The sequence below is a fragment of the Mastomys coucha genome, unplaced genomic scaffold (genome assembly GCF_008632895.1).
Source record: "Mastomys coucha isolate ucsf_1 unplaced genomic scaffold, UCSF_Mcou_1 pScaffold20, whole genome shotgun sequence".
Classification (NCBI taxonomy): domain Eukaryota; kingdom Metazoa; phylum Chordata; class Mammalia; order Rodentia; family Muridae; genus Mastomys; species Mastomys coucha.
The window spans coordinates 66,719,904-66,739,520 of record NW_022196903.1 but is presented as its reverse complement, the minus strand read 5'-3'; the positions used below and the strand labels follow the sequence as shown (position 1 = coordinate 66,739,520).

Below are 19,617 nucleotides of genomic sequence, written 5' to 3'. Positions count from 1 at the left end.
TTTGTAGATCTGCCAAATCTAAGAGGAAAAACAGATTCTCTTTTAGAAACATGGAGACCATTAAATGAAGATGTGTTTGGCCTGCTTGGTAAAGGCCTGGCTGAAACTGAACCAAATGTTTTTAACTGGTTGCCGCACAGAGATGCCCATTGTTAATGAAAACTTTTATGTTTTAATCTGGAAATTAACTTCTTTGTCATTAAACAAAATTAAATTCACCAATTTTATCTCAGGATGTCTTCATCTTCCATTGTAGGAGAGAAAGAAGTTTGGCCCCCTTGGCTGGAATATCTGCTATGAATTTAATGACAGCGATAGAGAATGTGCCTTACTGAACCTCAACCTTTACTGTCACGAAGGAAAGATCCCCTGGGACGCACTAATTTACATTACTGGTCAGTATGTGCGTGTGGCCAGGGTGTCTGGCCGTGGAGCAGAGCTGTTGGCTTATACCTCCCTGGCCCCTGTGAAGACTGTGTTCACCCCCAGTGTTTAACGTTGGCAGTGACAACTGACGTCCCCATGTGAGCGTACAATAGTGATAAGCACATCATGCAAATATCTGCACACAGAAAATAAGGGAGACATTTCTCAGCTATGACAACAATTCCAGACATCATTTGTGTGTGTGTGCATGTGTGTCAGTGATGTGTGTGCATACCCATGTGTGTGATTGTTACATGTGTGTACATGTGAACTCTAGAAGCAAACATAGTGTATTGCTCAATCACTCTTCATCTTATTTTTTATTATCCTTTGAAAATTTCATATACATATCCAATGTATCTTAATCATGTCCACCTTCCTCTTCTCCCTCCTACTCCCCTTATGCAGAGGAGGGAGCCATTTTTCTTTGGGATGTGGCCATTGGTAGGTTTCCACCTTTTTGAGGCATGGTCTCTCATCTATTTGGCTAACTGGTCAATGTGCCTGGGGACCCACCTGTCCCTGCCCTCCCCCAAGTGCTAGGAGTAGACACAGGCCTGGCTTTTATGTAGATGCTGGGGATTCACACTCAGCTTCCCATCCAGGTACAGCAGGCACTGTACTGCACCCATTTCCTGAGCCTCAGGCATACTTTAAATATTTAACATGAGTCACTATATTAAAGTCTTACATCAACCTAGACAACTTCCATACATGAAGTCCTACTGGGAACACTATGGTGATAAATATGGTGTCAATGAATCTAGAATCTTCCCAAGGCATTATATCATCATCAAAAATCACTCACTGTAGTCCCTGCCTGCTCGTGTTTTTTTGAAAGAACACTGAAGTATGCCAGGTGACACATCTCTGGAGAGAGAGCCGGTGCAGCCATAACTTTGAATTCCCTCTGACATGAACTCTGACAGGCAAGCTCTCTCTTTCAGTTGGGATCCATCTTTTCAATTTCCTGGCTTGGTAGCAAGTATTTATAAAGTGTGTATAAATCGACTGGCTTCCTACAAATGTGAGGTTCCATTTTACTCAGTGAGTCCAAAAGTGAGAGCACTTTAGAATCTGATAGTCACTGGGGGAGGTCAACACTCAGGAACATTCTGAAACAAAGAAAATGGGAAGTAAAGCCCAATGGTTTTAGTTTCTGTTATTGAAAAAAGTAAAGTAGAATTCTAGAACTGAAGGAATGGCTCAGCAGCTAAGAGCTGCTCTTGCAAAGGATCCAGGTTCAAGTACCAACACTGACATAGACACTGAGGACTGCATGTAGCCTCACTTCCGAGTGATCTGCCACCCGCTTCTGGCCTCTGTGGGCTCCTGTATGCATATAGTGTATCTAAACTCATACAAAATCAGAGACATACACATAACAGTTCTTAAAAATAAAATAAAATGATGAGGGTTGCCAGGCAGTGGTGGCGCACGCCTTTAATCCCAGCACTTGGGAGGCAGAGGCAGGCAGATTTCTGAGTTTGAGGCCAGCCTGATCTACAGAGTGAGTTCCAGGACAGCCAGAGCTACACAGAGAAACCTGTCCCAAAAAAACAAACAAACAAACAAACAAGCAAAAGATTAGGGTAACATACACATTAGATTTTTTTTATTTTTAAAACTTGATTTATCTTAAAGGGACGCAGCAACTACTCTTGATACCCACTAAGTGTGCATATAAATAAACTTATTAGAATTTGGGTGCGTTTATTAATGTAAAAATACGTTTTAAAACACAAGCTCCCTTTCAGGTGAGATCACCTACGGCGGGAGAGTGACAGACACCTGGGATCAGAGATGCCTTCGAACTGTCTTGAAAAGATTTTTCTCTCCTGAAACACTGGATGATGATTATACATACTCTGACTCAGGTAAATGGCTTTTATGGGGGAAAAACCCCTTCCCAAGAAGCTTCAGACAGCATCTTTCAGTTTTTCAACAAGGCTCTTGGTCCACCTTCACAGCTTCATTGCATCCCCATGTTTGGCTGTCAAAGCTGGTTTGATAGAAAGAACACAACACTGTAAATTAACTCTGCATTAAACTTGATTGTATTATATCTAAATGCATTTTCGGAGCTCTGGGCTAATGTGTTTTTAATATAATTAGAGAACACTTCCACTACCGAATACTGAGTACTGAAGATGTATGAACTGGAGGAGACTCCTTTTGAGTCAGACGGTGGGTAGATTGATGGCCACGGTGTAAGTCCCTTAGAGGAAGGGATGCTATTGCTGCAGCCAAGCTCACTATTGCCAAGTTGCTAGACACTGCTTTAAGTCAACTGTGTGTCTTGTCACCACCAGGAAAGGGCAGTGGCCCTATATTTCAGTGTTTTTACAAATGTGACCTTTGATTTGAGGGATTAGAATCTATTTATCAAACTAATGCAAAGACAGTTTATAAGATGGGCAGAAATCTGGATCCCTTAGTGAGACTCACTTCCAACAGAGCCCATAATCCTTCGGGTGTGATACTAATCTCTGATGCTCAAGGCCTCAAGAAAACTCAGTGAAACTACGGGGCTGGAACAATGGCTGAGTAGTTAAGAGCACAGACTGTCTTTGGAGAGGACATGTGTTCTGTTCCCAGCACCCATGTTGAGTGGCACGCAATCACCTGTAACTCCACGCCCCCCCCCCAAGGAACCCAGTGCCCAAGGCACATGCACTCAGAAGATTCACACATATACAGATACGTTTTTAATTAAACTAAAAAGCAATCCAGGCAGTGCTGATCCATTTCATACACATTTGTCTTGTGATTTTTTTTTTAATGACAGGCATCTATTTTGCCCCCTTGGCTGACAGCCTCCAAGAGTTTAAGGACTACATTGAAGATCTACCTTTGATAGATGATCCAGAAATCTTTGGAATGCATGAAAATGCTAACCTCGTTTTTCAGGTATGTGGTCTTTCTGCTTAAAATACATATTTATATTGTGTATGTAACTCAGAACAGTCCTACCAGCACAGCCCAGTAGGCTATAATGCCTTCAGGAAACAAGTGAAAGACGAGCTAACCTTTCTTTTTTTTTCAGTTTTTTACATTTTATATATTCATTGAGAATTCACATATATATACATATGCATATATATTATATATACATATATTATATATAATATATTATGATCTTGTCTACCTATAATTCCACATTTCCAAATCTCTCAACCCTCATCCACTATATTCTAACTCCTTCCAAACTGTATGCTATCTTCTTGATTTTTCTTTTTGAAATAACCCATTACATTTATGATGTGCTGCCCTTACATGGGTAAGAAGCCATCCACCGAAGTATGAGCAACCTACAGGTGACCACACCTCTAGAGACATATTACTCTCTTACTTTATCCAGTGAGCTAACCTTTCTTTCAACAATGGTTTCAATTCAGCCTGGTGCCTTTGCAGTCTTAAAGGAGACTGATCTTCCAGAAGTGTCCAGAATCCTTCTGGGCTCCGTACTCTGAAAAGATGAAGATGGTAATCTCTGAAGCTCAAGAAAAATTAATAAATTTGGACACTGCCTTCACAGAATCCTAAGGCGTGCATGCATGCATTCGTGTGTGTGTGTGTGTGTGTGTGTGTGTGTGTGTGTCCTTCCCTTCTCCACCCACACTGGACACCTTTGGCTCATGTTACACAAAGGTTATGAATATGCATGCTTAGATCAGAGTAGTACAGTTATAAATGCCCTAAGTGTCTCTTCTCAGCTCTTGGGTTCAGATCCTGTGGGTTCATATGCAAGGAAAATAACTAACCTTGCTCAAAGTAGTCAAGCTACCAAACCACAACACTAGCTTCAGAGCAGCAGTGCTCAACACGTGGGTTGCAGCCCCTTTGGAGGTCAAATGACCCTTTCACGGGGGTCACCTAAGACCATCAGAAATACAGATATTTATATTAGGATGTATGGCAGTAGCAAAATTAGATATGTGAAGTAGCAATGAAAATACTTTTCTGGCTGGGGGTCATCACAACCTGAGGACGTGTACTAAAGGGTCACAGCACTAGGCAGGCTGAGAAGCACTGCTCTAAAGAGTATGGTGGATTATTTCACTCCTCTGTCAAGATCTTCTGATGTTGACTCTTAGCTGAGAGTGATTTTGAACTCACTCAGCATTTGAGAGCCCCTCCTGACTCTGAGCACGGCTCACCGGCCCACTTTCATCATGTTGTCTCGGGCATCTGTAAAGAGCAGAGCTGTGTCTCTGAGAGCTCCGGATATCTCTAATGGCCAAGGATTAGAGTCTCCCTGAATATATCTAGGCAAGGAGATCGTCTTTCTTTTCAAATTTAAGCTTTGCCCATATACAAAGGTATGTGGTGAAGTCTACCTCAGTATCAAGGAACCTAACAACCCCGGAATCTCCAGAGAGCTCATTCCATGTTTGCCAACAATGATACTGCTCCTTTCAGCGGGGCATGAAATGATGAGTCATGTTTCTCTTGACACATCATGTATTCTCTCTTTCAGTAGAATACACTGTGTGTAAACCTTCTATTTACTCCCCTCTGACCTCTGACTGTCCTAAAAGGTGGAGACAGGAAGGAAGGGAAAGGGAAAGAGAGCGTGGGAGGGCTGGCCCAGCCTCCTTGAAGACCGCTTCAAGAGAGATAAAGCTGCCCTCCCACCCCCATTCCCTTCTCCCCCCAGCGTTGTAAACCAGACTGGAAACTTTTGTGTTTTCCATTGGTTTCCGAATGACTGAGAGAGCAGATGTGTAATAAGTCCCAGGCCTGTTCTTCTCTACAGCTTTCCTTCTTCAACAGCTCTGGATTTGCAAGGCAGCCACTTCCCTTCAGGTAATTGCCCCCTTTTCTACCATAAAAGTCTGATAAGATGGAAACTGGAGAGATAGCTCATCAGTTAAAAGCATAATATTCTTCCAGAGGACTTGGGTTCGATTCCCAGCACCCACATGGCAGCTCATAACCATCTGTATCCCCAGTTCCAGGGGATTCAATGCTGTCTGCTGGCCTCCACAGACATGTATGCACACAGTGTACAGACATGCAAGCAAACCACTGATACCCATAATATAATGCACAGAGGTGAGCATGAGCTGAACGGAAGGCTGCTCCTCCTTCCTCTGCAGCTCTAATTTGTCTAAGAAGTATACAAATTGCAAAGCACGGTATATACAAATGCTGAGTTTCAGGAAGGGTCCTCTGGATTCATTGGCATCTGGGATGTCGTATCTGCAGTTGTCTTTCTTTCCCCTGACACTCTCAAGCCCTCCCCAACCACCATACAGGGGAAGCTCATCTGCCATGGGAAGATAAGAGCAAGGGAGAGGAAAACAGCTGTGCACATGCAGAAGAAACAAGACTCCTGCACAGGGGAAGCACAGTGCCACCTCCAGCTGAGCCACAGAAGTGAGCTGGCACTCGGTACAGCTTCACAGGAGAAAAGTTCACAGATCTAACAGAAGCTTTGTGTGACATCAGTGACAAAAGAAGCCCAAAGAAATGCAAAACCTTAGTCGCTTGGTATTGTGTTACAACAAGGGGAGTCAGCAAGGGGAGAAGTGACTAAAGGATGTGCCCAGTCAGAGCAGGATGCTGGAGCTTTGTGTCTGTTGTTATTATTATTATCATAGATTAGAGGAGAATAATGTAACCCTCTATTCTCTTTCCTCCCTTTAAGCCCTCTTATGTACCATCCCCTTGTTCTCTTTAAAATCCATGGCCTCTCTTCTTTGATGGTGGTGGTGGTGGTGGTGGTGGTGGTGGTGTGTGCCCCACGTGTGCATGTGCACGTGTGTGTGTTCCTAAATATATAAATACAGTCTGTTCCGTCTGTATGTTACTGGTGTGTATATTTTTTCAAGAGTGAGCATTTGGTAGATGTGTGTTCTTCCCTGGGAAGACGTGAATTTTTTTTTTTTTTTGAAACAGTGTCTTGCTACATAACCGTGGCTATCCTGGAACTCACTGTTCTAGGAATGGAATTCAATGTCTCTCTGAAGAACAACCAGATAACAGCCAGCCAAGATAGTAAGACAGCCACCCCACACGTCAAATTCTGCTCAGACAATAAGTGCTGTTGGCTGTCTTTGCGAGCCACTTGGTCAGCCTAATGAGGTCCCTTCTCAAGCCTGACAAGCGCTCCTTAGAGGCCTTGGCTGCTGAAAGATGCTCTCCTGAAGAACCACGTAGACCAGAAGTAGAAGAAGCAGCCCTGTGTTCACACAGCTGCTGGGCCTGTCACCCTCCTGGGAAGATTGTCCTAGTCTGTAGGGAAGAAAGGAAAGAGGAAGATGCCCCCTCCTGGGAAGATTGTCCTAGTCTGTAGGGAAGAAAGGAAGGAGGAAGATGCCCCCTCCTGGGAAGATTGTCCTAGTCTATAGGGAAGAAAGGAAGGAGGAAGATGCCCCCTCCTGGGAAGATTGTCCTAGCCTGTAGGGAAGAAAGAAAGGAGGAAGGTGCCCTAAAGACTCACTGAGCCAAACCCGCTGAACTTCTGGGCCAAGCTCAGGGATGACCATGTGTCATTCTGGCACAGAGGCCAGGAAAGACGGAGCTGAAATACCCTGCTAACTCTATGAGCCCAAGCTAGACTTTCAAGCCAAGTCCACTAATTGCCTCTATGCTGGACAAAGTCAATCAGATGATTATTGATGGTGAATCAGCTTTTGCCTTCCTTTCTAATAAATGAGCATACGGTCTCAGGACAGGAAAGATGAATAGATCTGGGGATCTGCTGAACAGTGTTGTGTATGCAGTTAACGATACTGTACACTTAAATTTTGATTGAGAGAGAGCTGGTGAAATGACTCAGTAGATGAAGGTTGCTGTCACCAAGCCTAGTGACATGAGTCCAATCCCTAAGATCCACAAGGTGGAAGGAGAGAACTGAGTCCTGCAAGTTGCCCTCTGACCTCCACTCACATGCCATGGCATACGTGTGCACATGCGCACACACACACAATTTTTTGTTTGTTTGGTTGGTTTTGGTTTTGGTTTTTTGAGACAGGGTTTCTCTGTATAGCCTTGGCTGTCCTGGAACTCACTCTGTAGACCAGGCTGGCCTCGAACTCAGAAATCCGCCTGTCTCTGCCTCCCAAGTGCTGGGATTAAAGGCGTGTGCCACCACCGCCCAGCACAATTTTTTAATGTAATTTTTTTCTGTTTGTTAGGAAAATATTCTTATATTATATTCACACCACAGTTGAATTAAGACCTTTGTTTTTGGAAACTTCCCTTATTCCTATATGTAAAGGCTACACACAACAAACGTCATCTTGACTCCATCTTCCCTGTTCTCTCTCTTACCACCCCTGCAGTACAAAGAGACCAACACCCTAATCACCACCATCCTTGAGGTTCAGCCAAGATCCTCCACTGGTGGCGAGGGCAAAAGCAATGATGAAATTGTCCAGGAGCTTGTTGCTTCAATCCGGGCCAGAGTTCCAGGTAATAAATACTTGCTGGCATCTGCCCGTAACAGGAGCTTGAGAAATAAACTCAGAGAACTAAATCGTAAGCAGATGTCAAGGATTAATTCTTTTTCATAGGCTTTTCTTTCCTATGAAAAAGCTCGCCTCATGGGGGGAGGGCGGGGTGTTCTCTGTTTTTGTCTAGAGATGGACTGCTCCCTGACATCCCACCTGCAGGGACCGCAAGGAGCACCCTGGCTTACAGCCCACATGACTCTAGCCAGGCTTTGGTCTGAGCACTGATCCTCAAGTCTCTGGACCTGTGTCATCCAAGACAGTAGCTGCTGGCCACCTGTGGCAGCTTGCTAACCTTGAATAAATCCCACAGTGAGCCCTCTGTTGCACTGAACATTTTAAGTGCTTGAGTCTTGAGGCAGTGCAGATGCGGACATTCCTGACATTGCTTAAGGTTTTATTAGAATCCCATTCTAGAAGCCACCTCCATATTTTTCTTCACTCAGGACAAATGGCTAAGTTACTTTAACCTTAGGGCATTTTTCCGAGTGATCCCAAAAGAGCGACTCTCCCACTTCCCTGAGGCTAACCATATGTTTAAGTTGCCTAAGCATTTGTTCCTGGCTGGCAGTGAAGTCCTGACACGGGGAAGCAGAAGGAGAAAAGGAGCATGGCAGAGTCCAAGCAGTACTCCAAAGGCTGCCAGACCAAAGGAAGCCATGTGACCCAAGAACAACCCCGTCATTCCCCAAAACACAAGAGCTGGGCCCCAAAAACAGAGTGTCCACCGGGCAGGGAGTTCTGTGAATGCTGATGAAAACTGCCACTTAATTAATTAGGGAGCAGTTTCTTCTTGATAAGTACAGCAAGAAAGTAGGAATGGAGCAAGGCTGAGGGGCAGCATCGGAGGCAGTGGGCCTGCTCCAGAGCCCCACTGATGCTGACGAGATTTTCCCTCTGTGCTTCATAAAGCTCACACCTACAGTGTGAAATAGGAAGCAGGCTTCTTCTCCACTGTGTGGAGCTCATGCTTTTCCTGTGAAATGGAGAAGCAGGCCATCTGCCGAGTCTGAGGGGACAGGAGGTCTGGTCCGCTCTACAGAAGAACTTGGATTTGAAATCTCCCCTGAGGGGAATGATAGGGCTTCCTGTAACCACAGCTCTGTGACCCAGAGAAATCAGGCTGACCCACACCCTGGTGAGTGATGTCCCTCCAGCAGCCAAATTGTGAATACCTAGGAAGGAATCTAGTCTGTGTATAGTGCATCTTAGAGCCTCTTCTGCTCTCACACACTTTCCACAGACATGTGAGGAAAATGCAAATCCTTCCTCCATTTGAGCCCATGTGGCTCATCTGGACCTCTGTTTTGTAGGACTGAGGGGTAGGAAGCACATACCAGTTGTCTCTGAGTGATGGTAACTTGGAATACACTCTTATGTCTCGCTCAGCCTCCTCTGCCACTCCAACTCCCTCCTCTCCAGGAAGCAGGGCAGGTCCACAGGAAAGAACAAGACTTACACACTCATATTCCTATAGGGGTGGGTGGGGTTAACTGGGCACCCACCTTCTGATCTCTGGAATGTCACTTGCTGACTGAGCCATCACCTTTCTGAGTAACATTTGCTTCAGAGGTATTCAGAGCTCTGCCTCTCATCCTACCAAAGACAGTGTGTCTCGTGTGGAGTCAGAGGATGACCTGTGGGAGTCGATTCTCCCCCTTTCCTGTGTATGTCTTGGGGATGGCACTCAGGTTGGCAGGCTTACCAGCAGGCATCCATCCCCCAGCCCCACATCCACACCCACTGTCAGACTGATTCACAGGAGCCCCTCACCCAGACCTGCTGGTTCCAGTCACTCTGACTCCTGACTCCTGCCTTGCCCACTTCCTTTCAGCTCCTCCCCATGATTTCCCAGACAGGGAGCAGGCTGGTCTTTACTGTGTCTGGTACATGCACGCTTTCCTTCCACAGCATATCAGCCAATGTCTCTTTCAATTTACCCACCTGTGTCCACGCCAAAGACATGTAGTTCAAACAGGCACAGAGGGTGAAAAGAACCACGACAACAAGTGAAATACTGATTTAATCTCTCTCTCTCTCTCTCTCTCTCTCTCTCTCTCTCTCTCTCTCTCTCTCTCTTTCTTCCATGCATGCACACACACACACAATTTTCCCTGATTGCCATTATTTGAAGCCTTATTTTTTTGACTGCTTCTATGTAAATACAGGTAGATCATCAAAAACTTATAAATAATAAAATGTTGTCAAATTTGAGCTCTGGCTTAAACAATGAGAGAAATTCACTTGAGGGGAGAACATGTAACAAACTCCAGGCCCAGGGAGAGGGCTCAGTGGACAGAGCGCTCATCTGGGAAGTCTGACTCCCCCTGCAGTGCACTTATGTTCAATCCACAGAACTCACAGGAAGGTGAGAACGGACTTCTCAAAGTTGTCCTTTGACCTCCACAGGCATGGCATGGCATGGCATGCACACACCCACACTCACGCGTCCTATGTTCTGAGCAGCCAACTGTGTGTGTTACAGAATCCCTGAATATGGAAGGTGCTTCTGAAAGCCTTTTTGTCAAGGACCCTCAAGGACGCCTGAACTCTCTGACCACCGTCCTTGGCCAGGAAGTGGACCGGTTCAACAATCTTCTGAAGTTAATACATGTATGAAAGCTTACCTCCGTCATTGCTACTGGGTAGCCGAGCCTTGTAGAAAACGCTATAAGAACATGAGTGGGCTTCTCAGTCTCCTTCCCATCATTTCTAAGCTTCCATTTGGTGGCACTAACTGGTCCTCAGACCCAGGCTGTACTGGTTGAATCTCTATTCCCTGATTCTAACAGTGACTGTGTGGCAACTTCTATCTTTAGAGTTACGTCAACTCACTTGAAATTTTCTGGGACCTCAGCACTCAGCTAAGAATGAGTTGGGACTGAGGAAATAGTTCAGTCAGTAAAGTGCTTGCCTTGCTAGCATAATGGCCAAAGTGTGAGCCCCAGAACTCTTGTGGGAGAAAGAAAAGCCTCAGGCAGTAACATGCATTTGTAATTCCAGCTCTTGGAAACAGAGAGAAAGATGGATCCTTGGGGAATCATTGGCCGGCCAGCCTAGCCTAAGAGCCAGCTCAGCAATTAGGAGCATTTGTTTTTTTCTTCCAGAGGACCTGGGTTCATTTCTCAGCACCTACCTGGCATCTCACAGCCATCTGTAACTCCAGTCACACAATCAGATGCTCTCTTCTGGACTCCACGGGTACCAGATACACATATGGTGCAGACTTAAACACATAATAGATTTAATTTTTTAAAAGGTTAAGACAACCGGGCAGTGAATGGTGCATGCCTTTAATCCAGCACTTGGGAGGCAGAGGCAGGTGGATTTCTGAGTTTGAGACCAGCCTGGTCTACAAAGTGAGTTCCAGGACAGTCAGGGCTATACAGAGAAACCCTGTCTCAAAAAAACAAAACAAAAACAAAAACAAAGAAAAAAGGTTAAGACAATGCCTGAGGAATGATATACGAGGTTGTATGCATGCTCGGACACATACATGTAGACTGTGAAAGCCACTCTCCTCTCCTCGACATCCGATAATTCCTCCTGTAATGAGTACTGACCTTTTCATTCTCTCAGATCTCTCTAGAAACACTCAACAAAGCCATTGCTGGACTCGTGGTGATGTCTGAAGAAATGGAAAAAGTCTATCAGAGTTTCCTCAACAACCAGGTTCCCTCTCTTTGGTCTAACACAGCCTATCCATCCCTGAAGCCACTGGGATCATGGGTCAAAGACCTTATTCTGAGGACTTCATTCGTGGATGTACGGAAAACTTCACTTGCTTGGCATTTGATGGGTTTGACAATGTGGCTGTCCCTAAACTCCCAAGGGAGCTCTGAGTAGCAATAACTGGGAATCATTTGATTCCAGAGAAACAGAACCTTCCAGAATGGCTTCACTTTGCAAGTCTTACGCAGATTATAATGCCATTTTCCCTAGGCTCTTGTCTACCTATTGGTTTTCAACTCCAGGCCATTCATGAGGTTTGAGCTGCAGTGTATGGCCCCACTGTAAGATACAAAACACAACATGTCCCCACACAGCCACATGTACCTTGGCTGCCCAAGCCTCTTGTCCCTTGTGGCTCCAGGCTTGCAGTCCAGGCTGTGAGATGAGATGGGGGATGGACCAGCAGTAAGAAGACAGGGGGTAATTCAGAATCCCATTAGATACCACTCTCCTCCCAACGCAGCCCTGACTTAGATGGCAAACTCCACTCAGAAACAAAGTGCCTCACATAATCACGTCTCTCCCCCAGCTATGGCTCAAAAGAGGACAGCCCAAGTCCTTCTGGATTTCCGGGTTCTTCTTCCCTCAAGGATTTCTCACAGGTATGGGCGCCTCCCCTAGGAAAGTCTCACAGGAAAAGTTGTGGTTTGTAGAAGCTGGGGAAATGGTGTGGCTGCCCATTACCCTGACTGGTCCTGCCGATCTAGGACAATCTAGGATTACTCTTCCTCCATCACCAGGGAGAGATGAGGGGGAGGGCAGAAATGGACGCTCCCTGATAATCTAACCCTTGCCCTTCCCAGGTTACTGTGCATGTGTTTGATTTAGGCTAAGTCCATGAAGGGATGGTTATTGATGCAATTCTCCATGTGACACAACCCTTCTGTCTTTGTTGTTCCCACCCCACACCCCACACCCACACCCCACACCCACACCTCTAAGCAGCCTCCTCTCTCTAAAAAACATTTCATATTTTGAGGCAGAGTCTCAAGCCCAGACCACCTTGATCTCAGTGCACAGCCCAGGCTGACCTTGGACTTCTAACCCTACTGCCTCCACCTCCCCAGTTCTGGGATCACATGCATAAGCCACCATGCCCCAGTTTCAGGCGGTGCTGGGAACTGAACCCAGAGCTCTGTACATTCTAGACAAGTAACATCCCCAGCCTAAAATAACTTTAAAATAACCACCATGCCCAACTTGATTTTTTTGTAGATGTGTATGTGTGTACATGTGTGTGTGCTCGTGCACACACTTGAGCAAGTATTTGTGTGTGACACGTGTGTGCAGATGGCTGTGGAGGCCAAAAAAGGGTGTTGGATTCCCCTAGTGCTGGATTTAGAGGTGGTTGTGAGCTGCCTGATGTGGGTTCTGGGAGCTGAACTTGGATCTCTGCACGAGTAACAAGTGCCTTAACTGCTGAGCCATTTCTGCAGCATCCTTTCTTCTCTTCTTAACCATGACATGAACTCATTCATCCTTTGGATCCTTAGCCACCACTCCCCTCAACATGACTCTGGCTTCTGTGCTCTATGAACTAATTCCATGTAGATTCTTAATAGCTTGGGTTTCTTTTTTCACTTTTCCTTGCATTTATCTACTTACTATTATTTGTTTGTTATTTACTTATTTGGAGGGAAGGCAGGTAAAACAGTAGACAACCTGCTGGAGTTGGCTCTCTCCTCCCATGATATAGGTTCTGGGGATCAAATGCAGGTCATCAAGCTTGGCAGCAAGTGCCTTTACCCAATGAGTCATTCCCCCAGCCCCAATGGGTCTCTGCGGAGAGGCTGCTTTCTAATGCTAGCTCAGCCCCGGTTGACAGGAAGACATAGTACATGTGGAGCAGCAATGTGCTTTGAAGGGCCCACTTTTTCCCATTTTCAGGAACTCTTCAGAACCATGCTAGAAAATATAATTTGCCTATAGATGAGCTGAGTTTCAAGTATAACATGATCCCAGTCTACCGAGATCAAGCCACGGTGATAGAAGCAGCCAAGGACATTCAATTTGGAACAGAACTGCCCATGGACAAGGAGGTATTGTCTACCTGAATCCATGCCAAAGAAGCTTCGATCCCACTGTCAGTGATCATTTGTGTCTCCCCTGCCCCACCACTGCCATTTGCAAGAGCGGGAGGAGAGGGTGGGTCTCATTCCCAGAGCCCAGCTCCTCAGCAGCAACTGGATGGGAACTTCTCAAACATAGTCCAATTTATGGAAATATATGATTTAGACTCAGACAGCAACGGTCTCCACCTTACAGAGGCAATATAACAAGATACTGAGGACAAGAGTTTTAAAATAAAAGATCCTTGAGTTTGAATCCTGGTTCTACCCATCACCAGCAACGTATGCTGAAACAGTCGCTCACATATCTGAATTTGGGTGTTCTCATCTGTAGTGGGCTAATGACAGATCTCTAAGAACAGAGTGGCACATGCCATAGGGCGAACACGGAGTTGACTCACGATAACCCACTGTAATATTATAGACCAAATCTGTGTACAGCAGTCACACAGCCTCCTCCTGGCAGAACTGAAACACTGGCTGCATACCTCTTCCTCCTATAAACACAGTAGTGTGTGCTTTCGAGATAGTCATGATGACTTTTGCACTCTTCAAATTGCAGATATATAATTTGTCTTCTAGAAGGGCACCCAGATTCTGAAAACAGCAGGGGGTCATTCCAGCCCTTGCCTCACTCTGCTTCTCAGGAGGAAGAGAATGTTAGGTGGTCTAAAGTAGCCATAATTGGGTTTCCCGGGTGCATCTCCAACTCTGCATCCTGGTGGGGTATGGACAGTATCAAATTCAGTACCAGACTGAGGATGAGGGGGGCCTATCCCTCAAATTTTTAGGGTACCCTTCTCTAAAATGCAGTAGTATAAGGTACTGGTTTTAGAGGTACTTGTTGAAAAGGTGGGGAACAGGCGATGCCTCAAACTGTTAAACCCTTCTCCTCTGCTCACCCCTAAACTTCTGAGTTTCTTTCAGTTGCCCTCTCCTGAAGATGGGGTTCTTGTTCATGGAATGTTCATGGATGCGTCTCGGTGGGATGATCGGAACATGGTCATAGAAGATGCGTTGCCAGGACAGATGAACCCCATGCTGCCTGTAGTTCACTTTGAACCAAAACAAAACTATGAGCCAGTTAATACACTTTACCACTCTCCACTCTACAAAACAGGAGCTCGGGCAGGAACACTTTCAACCACAGGTGAGCGTGTTCTTTAGATTCATCCATGGGGCAGGAGAAAGAGATGGCCCAGCAGTTAAGAGCACTATTTGAAGTTCTTAGACAGGACCCAGGTTTGATTCTCAGCACCCACAACGTGACTTACAACCATCTGTAACTCCAGTTCCAGAGGATCCAGTGCCCTCTTCTGTATACCAAAGCCACTGCACACAGGTAGTGCACAGACAGACAAGCAGGCAAAACACCCACATACATAAAAATAAATGAATATTTTTAATAGTACACAAAATAACTAAATAAAAACTTCAATCGAAACCCAAATGCTGCTGGGCAAGGCGGCACTCACCTTTAATCCCAGCAGAGGCAGGCAGATCTCTGTAAATTCAAGGCCAGTCTGGTCTGTCATAGAAAAGAGGTTTTAAAATGAACTAAGTGGAAAGCTGGGTTCTAAAACTCTGAGCAGACTTGGGATGCAGTCCTACAAAATGGAAGCAGAGAGAAAGAAAACCGATAACATGAGATGTGAACTCAGGAGAGGCCTCGGTGGTGAAGGCTCTTGTCACCAAGCCTAACAACCTGAGTTTGATCCCCAAGCCCCACATGATGTTAAGAGAGAGCTGATTGACTTTTTAGGATGTGGCAATTGTTACAACCATTCCATTAGGAGTTAAGCATTTTAAAACTTGGTTATTAAGCTTCAAGTATCTACCAATGATTTAATGTAAAATTTTATTTGTATGTGTATTTATATGTATCTACATATATGAGGTAGTATATATATGAGTAAGTGTAGTAGCGTCTATCGGCCAGAAGAGGGCATTTAAACCTGAGTGTGAGCTCATCTCTGCACCTAAACCCTCCTTCACAAAGACAGGAGATTCTGGGACTGCTAATGGAAGCAAGCTGCTTATGTCAACAAATATATTGTAGTGGGTGGCAAAGAGGCAGATTTATAATTATAAATTTAATTTATAGCTAAAGGGGACTTAGGACACACATCATTGCTGTGAGGTGTGGCCCTTATTTAAACTCTGAATCAAGGTAACTGTCAAGTACCAATATAACGTGTGTGTGAGGGGGGGGTGAGTTTATACATGTGTGTATGCACACTAGAAAAATTTGAACAGCTCTTAGAAATTAACATTTTAGCAATGATATTTGTGCCTTTAGTAGTCCTGATTTAGAGACACATACCAAAATAGATGCAGCAAAAGTTTTTACCTAATATTTCTTCAAAATGATCTAAGAGGCATGTGAAGTGTGTATCATGAGATGGATACAGAAGGACATTTATGCTTTTTTCCCACAAAAAAAAAAGAAAAGCTAAGCATGATCAAACATGAACAGTGAACCTAGCTAACCAATGTGAATGTTCTAATAATTTCTCAACCTGGTTTAGAACAACACAATAGTACTGTTTTAAAACTAAGCTGAACAATGGCTGTCCAAGTCTCTCATTAGCTGTAGCAGCATGAGGAAGGACGAAAGCAGGCAGGTTCCTGTTGTGATGAATTACTCTCAGATGTGAAAAAAAAAAATGTGCGTCTTCACTGAGGGGGTCCCCACCCATCTCAGAGTAAGATCAGCTAAGCCCCTGCACAGGCCCTGCTCCTGCCTGGAGACAACAGCTTTTGTGAGCAGGCTCTGTAGTTCTAAAGCCCATTAAATCCATTCTTTGGGTATTCAACCTTTATTTCTACATCCTTTTCTTTCTTGTCCATCCATTCATTTTGAGCCAGTCTCACTAGAGAGCCCTGGCAGTTTGGAACTTGCTATGTAGTCCAGGCTGGGCGTCCAGCTCAAAGAGATCCACTTGTGTATGCCTGCCCAGCACTGGGAACAGGTGTGAACTACCACACTCAGACTGTGATTTATTTTTATTTATGTATATTGTGGGGGGGGCAGGGTGGAAAATGATCTGTATACCTGAATGTACATACCCACAGAGGCCAGAAGAGAGCACCAGATCCCCTGGAGCTGGAGTGACTGGCACCTGCCTGACATTGGTGTGGGAACTAAACTCAAATATACACTCCTAGCCATTTAGCCATTTCTCCAGCCCTCCTGCGCCCTTTTCTTACACACACTCTGCTGTCCTTAACCTTCTAGTCATCCTACTTCCCTCCGCAGTAAGCAGCCAGCCTTTACTTTCTCTAACGGCAGTGCAGTACACAGCATGTGTGTGTGTGTCATAGCCATCCTGTTTGTCAGAAGCACAAGACCTCTAACATGAACCCTCCAGGATGTTGGCGTAGGATATGTGACATGAGACACACACACACACACACACACACACACACACATGTCTATCCCAATCACCTACCCCTTGGAGGTGCTGACTGTCTAGCTGTGAGTCACCCAGAGTGGACTGTTCGGTGAAGCCCTTGGGAGACCATAGTGAGACTGAGGGAGAGAGGCTTTTGGAAGGCAGCTAAACTCATGTCTGGCCAACAGAGAATTGGTTCTGCTTAAACAGAGTCAGTGGCCGCAGGGACTTGGTTGTGTCCTGAGTCCTCCTCCAGACCTAGGGAAGGCCTTGTGTACACCAGGCACTGATTGCCTGCATTGGGCCAGTATCCAAAAAAATCATGGAGACAAATTTCTGGACTGCATAAAGCCAGTCAATACACAGGAAAGGCGTCTAGAGCGGCTTGCCACGCTGTTGCACTGGGAAGCCTGGTACCCAATGGGCCAGAAAGGTGAGAAAGTAGAGAGGCACCCTCTGCTGGGTCCGAGGCTGCCTTCTCTGATGTCCATCCACACCAATGGGATGTGAGAAAGCAGTACATGAAGGCGCAGTCGCCATCTGAGGGCACCATCCCCTTCTCAATGGCCCCTTAGACAGCCACAGAGGGGAAGGAATTCTGTAAGCATGACTTGCTGTACAGAATGGCTACACACTGAAGACAGAATGCCTGTCACAGCACCTGTTCATTCCTGGAGCCAGAGAGTCTTCCAGTGTAGGATGGAGTGAAGGAAAGAGAGATAGATAGGCTACTACACGTATAGATGGCCTACCTACCGTTAGATACCCCTAAGTCCCACTGAAGTATCAGGCCTGAATCCCAGCCCAATTCTCCTAGATTCAGACTACAGAAAAACCTGAAACATACTCATCAAGATATAAGCTCTAAGCCAGACAGGCCTCAAAGCTCACCATGTATTCCAAGGTCTCCTTTTGTATCATCTGAGACTGGAAACTTCAGGGGACTGTGCCCTGAATCTTCAGGTTCAGCCAGGTCTGCAGCTAGAGCCTCTTGACTCTCAGTATCTTATCTCTGTGAATCCAGAGGTTACTGTTTAAATAACAGCTCTTCTTTCCCACCCTACCCCCACCCCAACTCCCACCCTCACCTCCCCACCCCCACCTTGTATCGTTTATTAGGCCATTCAACCAACTTCGTGGTGACCGTCCTCTTACCCTCCAAGAAGATCAGTGATTACTGGATCTCCAAGGGGTCGGCGTTGCTCTGCCAGCTGAGCGAGTGAATGGGGGCCTCGCTGATCCAGAGTTCTTCCCTGATGAGGAGGAAGTGACCTTTGACCCGACCTAAGGATGGCAGCTGTGGCTGTTATTTCCGCCCCCCGCCCCCCATGACCTAAAATAAAGTCATTTTGAGTTATTTCTGTTGGAAATCCCAGCTGGGATGTGGAGGCTACTGATTCACACACGCCTATTAGACCCACTCCCAACTCCACGCGAAAGCCGGGCTAAGTCGCTGAAGGCCTGGGAAGAGTCAGAGCTGGCCCCTCATCTGCACAGGATCCCTTCCTTGTCACACTTGTACCCACAGTCCACGTTAGGCACATGGCCCTGATACTTCTGTTTCTAGACCTAATTAAGGATCTCAAAAATCCACCACCAACAACAGCAATAACCTTTAGATATTGTAACATGTCCCACACAAAGCTCACCCTAGAGAACTGTGCAACTGAACTACCATAAAACCATGGTGTTTGTGTGTTCCTGCGTGTGTGTGAATGTGGGCCCACACATGCCACCACAGTGCACATGTAAAAATCAGAGGGTAATCTTCACCCTCCACTTTGAGAAGGGTCTCTCTCTTGTTCGCTGCTGCACATGTCAACATAGCTGTCCCGTGAACTGCTGGCAATTTCTTCTGTCTCTGCCTTTAGTGTCCTAGAAAGAGTGGACTGAGATTTTAGACACGCCACTCTGTCTGGCTTTTAATATTGGTTCTGGAGGCTTCAACTCAGGCCATGAGGCTTCTGTGGCCAACACTCTGTCCATTGAACCATCTCTCTGCCCATCACAGTGTTTTAAGTAAGCTTATGGTTTTGTGTTGGGAAGCATGCACAGCTGTCCTCCGTCACATGCAGCACACACACCACAGACTGAACATGCCAGGTAGACCATCCATGGCACGAGTTCCCACTCTGTGGGGCTCCTTGGAAGAGGAGCTGGAGAGAAGGCTCAGCAGCTAAGAGCACTTGCTCCTCTTGCAGAGGACCCAAGTAGGGTCCCCAGCACTCATAGGAAGTGACTTACAACAGCCTGTAAAACTTCAATTGTAGGAGATCCAAAGACACTATCTTCTGACTTCCAGCTGCATATGTGACATACACAGACAACACACACACATATACACACACACACACACACGTGCACATGCTAATAAAAGCCTTTTCTTAATCTGGAAGGAAAGAAGGAAAAGGAAGGAAGGAAGGAAGGAAGGAAGGAAGGAAGGAAGGAAGGAAGGAGGGAAACCACCAGAAGAACATGGGTGTTTGGGGAAGTACGGACAGCTCCCACACATGAAGAATTTCCTTCTCCCACTAA

The 19,617-nt window shown here is 45.8% G+C and overlaps 1 protein-coding gene across 3 annotated transcripts in view; it reads left to right on the top strand.

The window, feature by feature from the left end:
- Dnah6 (dynein axonemal heavy chain 6) overlaps positions 1-18,457 on the top strand; it is a 223,851-nt gene extending 205,394 nt beyond the window's left edge. For 2 of the 3 annotated variants that reach the window (XM_031382227.1, XM_031382225.1), the window contains 10 exons: positions 257-395; positions 2,184-2,303; positions 3,215-3,336; positions 7,719-7,848; positions 10,372-10,499; positions 11,466-11,651; positions 12,148-12,220; positions 13,506-13,657; positions 14,615-14,837; positions 18,202-18,457. In XM_031382227.1, coding sequence (XP_031238087.1) covers positions 257-395; positions 2,184-2,303; positions 3,215-3,336; positions 7,719-7,848; positions 10,372-10,499; positions 11,466-11,651; positions 12,148-12,220; positions 13,506-13,657; positions 14,615-14,837; positions 18,202-18,305 — 1,377 coding nt within the window. In that variant the 3' untranslated portion in view covers positions 18,306-18,457. The remainder of the gene's footprint in view (positions 1-256; positions 396-2,183; positions 2,304-3,214; positions 3,337-7,718; positions 7,849-10,371; positions 10,500-11,465; positions 11,652-12,147; positions 12,221-13,505; positions 13,658-14,614; positions 14,838-18,201) is intronic. The other variant, XM_031382226.1, reaches the window with a different exon arrangement.
- Positions 18,458-19,617: the final 1,160 nt, after the last annotated feature.